The sequence below is a fragment of the Gossypium hirsutum genome, chromosome D09, assembly GCF_007990345.1.
Source record: "Gossypium hirsutum isolate 1008001.06 chromosome D09, Gossypium_hirsutum_v2.1, whole genome shotgun sequence".
In the NCBI taxonomy this organism is placed as follows: domain Eukaryota; kingdom Viridiplantae; phylum Streptophyta; class Magnoliopsida; order Malvales; family Malvaceae; genus Gossypium; species Gossypium hirsutum.
This window is the reverse complement of record NC_053445.1, coordinates 10,460,696-10,469,967: the sequence shown is the minus strand read 5'-3', so window position 1 is coordinate 10,469,967 and position 9,272 is coordinate 10,460,696. Positions and strand designations below refer to the sequence as shown.

The 9,272-nt window shown below is 34.5% G+C and overlaps 1 protein-coding gene across 2 annotated transcripts; it reads left to right on the top strand.

The window, feature by feature from the left end:
* The first annotated feature begins 406 nt into the window (after positions 1–406).
* Positions 407–2,975, top strand: LOC107892237 (terpene synthase 10). Of its 2 annotated transcripts, none has more exons than XM_016817260.2 (7): positions 407–678; positions 813–1,080; positions 1,196–1,547; positions 1,642–1,860; positions 1,950–2,088; positions 2,177–2,425; positions 2,546–2,975. In XM_016817260.2, the coding sequence occupies exons 1-7, from the start codon at positions 439–441 to the stop codon at positions 2,843–2,845; spliced, it is 1,767 nt and encodes a 588-aa protein (XP_016672749.2). In that variant the 5' UTR covers positions 407–438; the 3' UTR covers positions 2,846–2,975. The 2 variants fall into 2 exon arrangements, with proteins under 2 accessions (XP_016672749.2, XP_016672748.2); XM_016817259.2 differs by having other exon boundaries at positions 1,169–1,547.
* Positions 2,976–9,272: the final 6,297 nt, after the last annotated feature.

Genomic DNA, 9,272 nt, shown 5'->3' with positions numbered 1-9,272 from the left:
AACATTTATTTAAATAAAATATTATTCCATTTAACTATGTAAATAACATCAAGATTACAAGATTTTGGTCATGTTTGCGGTCATTTCTCTGGGCCACCATCGTTTTTTCTTTTAAATAAATATATCTCTACAATCATTGAATAAACAGTAACAACCCACTATAAACACCGAGTAAACGAGTCAAAATTAGTAATTAAAATAAAAATAAAAGAGACAAAAGGTAATATCAAAATAAAAGCATCTGAATCATATTGTTACTTACTATTACTAAATAAACATTAACAACACACTATAAAAATATAATTTATTTAAAAAGTAAAGGCACTAACAATAGATGCATCATTAGTGCATGTATCAACAAAAACCACTTCTATATATATAGTTATGCATTGTTGTAATATGTTCTTCACATCAAGTGATAACCATCAATCTGAGTAGATGGCTTCTTGCATGTTTAATTCATTCTCAATTTGCAGTTTTCCTGTACAATCAAAATGGAAACACTTCTCATATCATGGGTCAAGCTTCCGTAGGTTAAATGTTTCTTTTGCCTCACGATGTGAAGCTACAAACAAAATTTCTGTTGAAGACAATATCGTAATTAGACGATCGGCTGATTACCATCCTCCTATTTGGGATTATGATTATGTTCAGTCACTTAGAAACGACTTTGTTCAGGTATATTTCGCATTGTTAGTGCATATCTACATGGCACTTAACACCATTTTTTTTTGTTTTTGCTTTTCCTTTTTTCCCTAATAAAGCTGAATTTGGAGCAAGCTAACAAAATCTTGTTGTTACTTGTGCGTTAGGATGAATCATACAAGGAACGATCAAGCAAACTAAAGGAAGATGTGAGGATGATGTTTGAAAATGTGGTGGATCCTTTGGAGAAACTTGAGCTTATTGATACAATACAAAGACTTGGGTTATCCTATCACTTTGGAGATGAAATAAAGAAAACTTTGAAGAATATAAGTATTGATCGTAGCAGTACTGTTGCATCGAACAAAGACAATTTATATGCTACAGCTCTTGAATTTAGATTGCTAAGACAACACGGGTATAAAGTGAATCAAGGTACAACACAAGAAACAATTCAAAATTGGACATTTTAATTTACATTAAATTTGATAACACATAACATTGAATTATTTTCATGCACTAGATGTTTTCGCTTGTTTCATGGATGAAGCTGGAGACATTAAAGCAAGCCATAATCAAGATTGCAAGGGACTACTCAACTTGTATGAGGCTTCATACCACTTATTAGAAGGTGAAACAATGCTGGAGAATGCAAGAAAGTTAGCAGCTAAACTTCTCAAACAATGTCTGAAGGAGAACAATGATCATCAATATCTTTGGATGCTTGTGGAACATGCCTTGGTGCTTCCTTTACATTGGAGGATGCCAAGGTTGGAAGCCAGATGGTTCATAGATGTGTATGAGAAAAAAAAGGACAAAAATCCCATTATTTTAGAGCTTGCTATATTGGATTACAACATAGTGCAATCTATGCACCAGGATGATCTTAGATATGCTTCAACGTAAGTATTCCTACTGCATACTAGTTCAAAGTTGACTCGCATATGCTTCAACGCAAGTATGATTTTGTTTTTTTTTTTCACTTGTATTATTTAGGTGGTGGAAAGAACTTGGCCTTGGCAAGACCTTGAGCTTTGCTAGAGATAGGCTAATGGAAAACTTCTTATGGAGTGTGGGAATGATAAATACTCCTCAAGATGGAAAAGGTAGAAGAATTCAGACAAAGGTCAATGCGCTAATAACAGTTATAGATGATGTTTATGACGTTTATGGAACCTTAGATGAGTTGGAACTCTTCACAGATGTTGTTGAGAGGTTTGTAGTTCTACTACTATATGATTTTATCTGCTTTTGATATGTCTTACAAATGTTTAATAGTCTTTAATGTGTTGGTGTAATTTCAGATGGGATATAAATGAAATACAAAAGCTTCCAAACTATATGAAAATATGTTACCATGCGCTTTACAATTCCGTAAATGAAATGGCTTTCGACACTCTTAAGGAACAAGGGATAGATGTCCTTCCCTTCCTCAAGAAAGTGGTATTAAACCAATTCCTATGATTCTTTTTGCTTTTCCTTATGAGCTCTGTCTGATTTGTGTTATTCATGGTTTAACATAAATGTTCAGTGGACGAATCTTTGTAAATCATATTTGTTGGAGGCAAAATGGTATTACATTGGATATACGCCAACTCTGCGAGAGTACATTGATAATGCTTGGATTTCAATATCGGGTTCTGTAATGCTTGGTCATTCCTATTTGGCAACTGATCTTATAACAGAAGAGGGATTGCACCACATCCAGCAATATTACCCCGATATGATTTATTGGTCGTCCATAGTTGTACGTTTAGCAGATGATTTAGGGACATCGTCGGTAAGCAATATATATATTAATAAATATATATAGTTATCAACTTAAAATTTCCATTCGTTAATTAGTCTAATAGTGATTTGCTTGCCCGTTTGACTTTTTGTTTTTAAATTTTTGGATTAGTATGAGCTTCAAAGAGGTGATGTTCCTAAATCAATTCAATGTTATATGAACGAAAGTGGAGCATCTGAAGAAGAAGCTCGTGACCACATAAGAAAATTAATTGATGCAACATGGAAGAAGATGAATGAAGACCAAATGGCTAAATCTCCTTTCTCTCGTACGTTTATTGAGGTTGCTATGAACCTTGCAAGAATATCTTTATTGATGTACCAAAATGGCGATGGTCATGCTATTGAAGATAAAGAAACCAAAGAGAGAGTGTTATCATTATTCGTTAACCCAATTACTTTGCCTAAATAATTAAGAACATTGGAATTATTTTTCAAACTGGGCGAATAAAATGTTAGTTTTTGGTATAGTGTGCCAAATCATTTTATGATATTTTAATATGGTGTACAATAAACTTATGGTAGTGTAAGGACTACCCTACTAAATGTTTCCTTTTGCTTTTAATGGTTTCTGCTTCTCCCCTCTATATCCCATTTTGTTTTTCACTCCTTTGAGCTGTTACTCCATTTTTATCAAATGAATGCTACATGTTTCCCCCACCCTTAAAAAATTAAAAATAAAATAAAAGGTCAAACTTGTAACACCCCATATCCAACCCGATAATCGGATCCGAGTATGAGATGTCACATTTGTTAGTTGGAGCAACTCATACTAAACATACATGTCATTTCATAAAATTAAACCACATTAACACATTTGAATTACAATTTAATCATTCGAGTCTAAATGTGGTTTAATATGAGCATAGGAATCAAATTCAAAAACTTGTCAAATTTTGACATTATTTCTTGAGACAGGAACTCTATATCTTGAAACAAGCCTCATCATAAGTTTTTAAAATTTTGCTTTGATGTTTATATGTCTCGAGACAATAAAATTCATGTCTCAAGGAAAAATTCCTCAAGCCTCGAGATTGGGTCTCGAGACAGACCTCCCCTATTTTCCTATCTTAGCTTCGATGTTTTCATTTCTCGATACCTAAAGCGGATCAAAATTTATTTAGTTTCTATGTGCCCTTATCTCAAGACATAGACCACTAGTCTTAAGACCTAGATGAGTTTGTCTCAAGACATTAAGCAAATGAATGCATAATGTAATAACCCAAATTTGTCCAGCCCACAAACATTTAAAATATATATAAAGCCAAATAAAAATTAAAAGTCCAATAATATCAGTCCAGTTACAATAATTAACCCATTACCCAAACCCAAAATACATTTTCCAAACCCGATAGCAGGCCTAATACCCAAACCTGAGTAACCCAACACCAGACCCAAACCCTAGCCCAACTCGAAGTGGCCCATTTGCTTGAAACATCCAGAAACCCTAGGGTTTCTGGAACATTTTGCGCCGCAGGCAGGTCAGGCTCCTCTCGCGCGTGCACCACCACGCCTCCGAGCCACGCACGCATCCGTACGACCACCTCTGTACCACCAGGCTGGCCGAATACCTGCAAAAACACACGAAGGCAGCAACCAATAGAAAAACAATAGGATAGGGGAACCTTGTATATATTTTTATTTTATTTTTTACAAAATCGGGCTATAAGAAAGCCATTCAAACACTGTAAACAGATTACGCATTCAAAAAAATACAAAAGATATCAAAAAGGTGATTTTTGATTTTCTTTTCTTCTTTCCATTCGTATTTCATTTCTTTTTTCGTTTAGGCATATACTGATTTTCATTAAAGATAAAAATAGTAGTAAGAAGGGGAGAAAGGTACCTTGTGCCGAGATTTCGGCCTCCTCCGTTGCCATCGGGGAACAGGTCTGGATCGGAGATCACTTGAGCCCTCTCAGTGCGCAGAACGACACAGAGAACATTAGTTCTCTTTCGGTTCTCTGAAATGAAAACGTTTAGGGTTTTCAGTTTTTTAAACACGGGACTAAAACGTCGCCGTTTGCTGCTAACATAATAGCTTCAAAACGGTGTCGTTTGATGACCAGATCCAGGCGGTGACCCGACCCGGGGTAGGATCCGCGCAGGCTGGACTAATTTTCTATTTGCTAAATAGGTCCCTGTGTGTTTACTATGATTACGATTTGATTTCTTTAATTGTTTGTAATTTGTACGGTGCATTTAACTTGTTTTCTTTCATGTCCAACTTGAAACGGTACCGTTTTATGTGGTTGATTGTAATTATTTTAATGCTTGCGTTTAATTGTTAGTTTAGTCCTTCAATGTTGAAACCGATTTCGATTTAATACAAATTCAGTTTTCTTTTTTTAAATTTCACAATATTTTTAATTAATTAAATCCTACTTTCGTATATTGTAATATTTAATATTATTTGTGATACTTATTTTTAATAGTGTTTAAATTTATTATAATAGTTCAAAATGTAATAAATTATTACTTTTTTTGTTTATTTTTTTATTCATTATACACCAATATTTTGAGTCAATTGCATTTTAATTTTGTTCTAATTTATCATCATTCAGATTTTATTTAAGTCTCGATTTGAAATTTGTTGATTACTGTTCTCAATTTCAAAAAAAAAATGTTTTGCATATTTAATTTTGATTTCAAAAGTTTTAAAAAATCAAGTTTTATACCAATTCATTATTTTTAAAAGTATTGTAATATTGGCTTAATATTTTTCAAAATTATTATTGATATGATTTCTAAAATATAATACTTTACCCTCTTAAATTATTATTAATATGTTCTAAATTCATTGGCATCATTTTTAGATTTTCTTGATATGAAATTATTTTAATATATATGTGTATAAAATGAATTGTAACTTGTAATTTCTAAAATTTTATTCTACGCTTTAAAATTGTTATTCATTTCGATTATGCTGATTGGTTTACTTGTGATTAAATTATTTTTTATTAATTATTCTCATTTTGTTATTTGTAAGATTGTTTACTAGGTTATTTGATTATTAACGTCGATGTATTATAAATGTGGTTGCTCCAAATTGTAGAATTAACTTGCTATTCATCATTCGCTTCGTATATTGTTATTCAATTATATTGTTTGTAAGAATTGCATTCCATTAAAACATTATAATCGTTCTATTTCAAAACTCCAAAAAAAGGCTTGGTGTTTAATAATTCTCAAGAGAATTGTGCCCTAACTTACTGGGCTTCAATTCTCTTCGATGGATTTATATTATCTAGTTTCCATTTTATTAAAACCATACCGTTATTAAAATAAAGCTCTTAAGATTACAAAATGTTGGATCCTAACTTACTGGATGTGGCATTTTGTTTTCTCGATTTTAAAAAATAAAAGGCAATATTTAAGGTTTAAGAATTTCGAGAAATTGAAACCTAACTCACTGGATTCTGATTTCTCGATTGACTTAAATAATCAAATAACCTTCTTTAAACTCATTTAAAAAAAAAGGGAACGTACTTAATTTTGATGATTGAATTGTTGCACTCTAACTTACTGAGTGTGGCAATTTGTTTATTCAAAATAAGTACGTCTTGTTATTCAATTGGTTTATCAAAATTTAAAATTTAAAAGGATCGTATTTTTTAAAAAAAAAATCTTTTCAAAAACTTCCACCCTAAGACATAAAACAATCAATTTGGTACCAATTTTGGGCGTTACAAGGGTGCTAACCCTTCCTCGTGTGTAACCGACTCCCGAACTTGCTTTCTCAAAATTCGCAGACCTAAAATTATTTTCAAAGTGATCCGATCACACCTCAACAAAAGATCGGTGGCGACTCCCATTTTATTTTCAAAATCAATCCCCGATTTTCAAAAAACAATTGGTTTCGACAGCTTGGCAACTCCACTAGGGATACCAGAGAGTCAGGCCGTAAAATTGATTGTTTTGTCTTATTGTCAAAAATTAAAATTGTGTTTTAAAAAAATTTTACGATCTTCTCTTTGCATTTATTGGTATGATCATTGTAATTTGTGATTTTATACCTTGGCATCATATTGCATAAAGACTGTTTAGTCTTACCCTTTTAAGTGGGAGGGAGAAACTACTCCTTCATGAGGTTTTCGCCTCCGTGCAGGATAGTGGATCACTTTCGGAATACATTTGTACCTATGTCTTCGTGAGATTTTCATCTCCATGCAGCCATAGGGAAATGTATTCCCTTGAACCGAACTCGGTCTGTATGAGCCTATAATGGGTGAAGATCGAGGAATCTGCTGGTTCAGGTACCTTAACTTTAGAACCAAACTCCATATAGTGGACTTAGGAGCTCAACCTAGTTAGAATTATTCCAACCTCTAGTGATTGCCCAGATAAGTGTTTGTATCTCTTATACCTACTTTGAATTTTTTTTGTTGTACTGACTTGTATTTTGTTTTTGCATGTCACTGCATATTTTAAAGAGTGTCGATTCAAGTTCAGTTACTAAATTAGAAAATTTTCATGGCAAACGACTTTCTTGATAAAGTGGAAGACAATGCCATTGTTCGTATATGGTCAGAGAAAAGGCAATCGGAGAAAGGAGACAGTTTAGCTAAGGGATATGTGTCAGAGCTGTGGGACTACACTCGTATTAGTGTGACGTAGAATAACCTTCAAGAGTTAAGGGAAATATGGGATCGGTGGAATGATGAGACCAAGCAGTAGTTCTACTCTAATTATGGGGACTTGCCATACCTATTTGACATCAAGGTAGATGAACATTTGTTTCGAGCCTTTACTCAATATTGGAATCCTGCATATAGCTGTTTTACTTTTGGGAACGTAGATTTGGTGCCTACAGTGGAGGAATATACAGCTTTACTGCATTGCCCAAGGCTTCAGGTCGATAAAGCGTATTCCAGAGCCGCATATGTCCCAGCACTTTAGAAGAAATTATTGAATATTACGGGAATGAGTGAGCAATGGATCACGGCTAGGATCAAGCAGAAGCGTGAGTGTAAATGTATCCCATGGAGGAATTTGCGAGATTTGATTCTAGCACATCCAGATATGAAAAAGAAAGTAGATGTGTTTGCTTTGAGTAATTACGGGTTGGTGATCTTCCCTAGAGCACTGAGGCATGTTGATGAGGCGGTTGTAGATCTTTTTGACCGTCTGGATAAAGGGGTTACGCCTGTTCCTGCAATTTTGGCTGAAACATTTAGATCTTTGAACGCATGCAGGCAAGCTGGCGAGGGCAGATTAATAGGTTGTGCGTAGTTGCTACTAGCTTGGTTTCATAGTCATATTTGGAAGGTCGACAGGGTTTCGTACCATGTTTTCTCTGAACATTACTCTCTGTTAAAAAAGTTAGTGGCTACGCCAAGAAGGGACACCATATCGGAAGAGAATTGGACTGCAATTCTCCAAAATCTTTAAGAAGAAGCTGTTGAGTGGAAAGATCATTGGCTGATTCCTGACAGAATTCTATACAGATGTGGGAGCTTTGATTGGGTTCCGTTGCTTGGAATTTGGGGAGCCGTTGGATATGCACATTTGCTTGTACTGAGGCAATATGGTTCAAGACAGTTTGAGCCGGCAGCGCATGGTTTAGCTTAGTGTGAGTTCTTGTATCGAGGGGATAATTACAAGAAGAAGGTAAAAGAAATTTCTCAAGCATGGAATTAGGCTCATAAGATGAAAAGGTTATCTGTGGGCTCAATGACAACTCCTGAGTATAGTGAGTAGCGAAGCAAGAGAGTTAATGATAATATTCTGGAGTTAAACTCAGAGGGTGTTCGACCAATGGAAGAGTACTTAGAAGTGATCCCATCGGAGTTAGAAATTATAAAGCAAGATTTCGAAAAAAATAATTTAGAGCTTGAAAAGAAGATAGAACGGTTGGAAGAGGAAAAGATGCATTTAAGGTTAGATGCTGACTTTCAAAAATTAGAGGCTGAAAAATTAAGAAAGGGGAAGAATAAAGCGGAGGAGGACCTAGATAGTCTAAAGACGGATTACAAGAAGTTACGACTATCGAGGAGAACTGCTGGGCTGGGAAAGACTGCGGAGTAGTGGCTACAGGAGATCTAGGAAGAAAGAAGCAAAGCCGATCAGTGGGAAAAAAAAGTTTCAAGAAACACAAGTACAGAAAGAGACTCTAGCACGACAGATGTTAGAAACTCAAAACCATTAAGCAGAACTAAAAAATAGAATAGCAGAACTCGAGAGGTCGCTTGCGTTGTATAGAAGTCATAATTCTGTGGTAGAATTAAAGGCAAGTCTGTGCAAGATTGAAGAAATGAAAAAGAGGATGGAAGAATTAGAGTACACATTACAAGGCTGTGGATAACAGATAGAATTCTTGGAGGGAAATGAAGAGCGTTGGAAGGAACAACTTTATCACTCGCAGAATCAAATCCAGAACAGAGATTACATTATGGGCAAGACCGTGTCACAGATTCGTGAAGTAGCAAATCATTTACAAAAAATGGCAATTCAAGCTGACGTTTTAAGCACAAAGTATGAGATGGAATCAGATCGGGGTCAGGAGTTAGCTTCATTGTTAAAGGAAGTTAAAACTTTGAGCATTAAGGCAAAGTCATATTTGTAATCCATTTTATGTAAAGAATTTTGTTTATCAATAAAGTTTTTTAAAAGAAATTGGATTAGAATCGACACCTTTTTGCATTCGTTCCATACATTTGCATTACATGACATCATATGCATTCAAGATTATTAAAAAGGGTTTTAATTGGTTAAAATTTTGCCTCAGTTAACATGGACACCAACAAAAACTCATCAACCAAGCACCGCAACGGTACCTGTGCAAAGTAAAAAATTATGGATCAAAGATTAGAAAAGTTGGAGTGACTTCAAAAGGAATT

Bases quoted from the DNA above. Each gene is read 5' to 3' on its own strand.
- LOC107892237 (XM_016817259.2), top strand. From the start codon at position 439: ATGGCTTCTTGCATGTTTAATTCATTCTCAATTTGCAGTTTTCCTGTA. The intron at 1,081-1,168 runs GTACAACACAAG...TTCATGCACTAG, and splicing joins CGGGTATAAAGTGAATCAAG to ATGTTTTCGCTTGTTTCATG. The intron at 1,548-1,641 runs GTAAGTATTCCT...TGTATTATTTAG, and splicing joins GATCTTAGATATGCTTCAAC to GTGGTGGAAAGAACTTGGCC.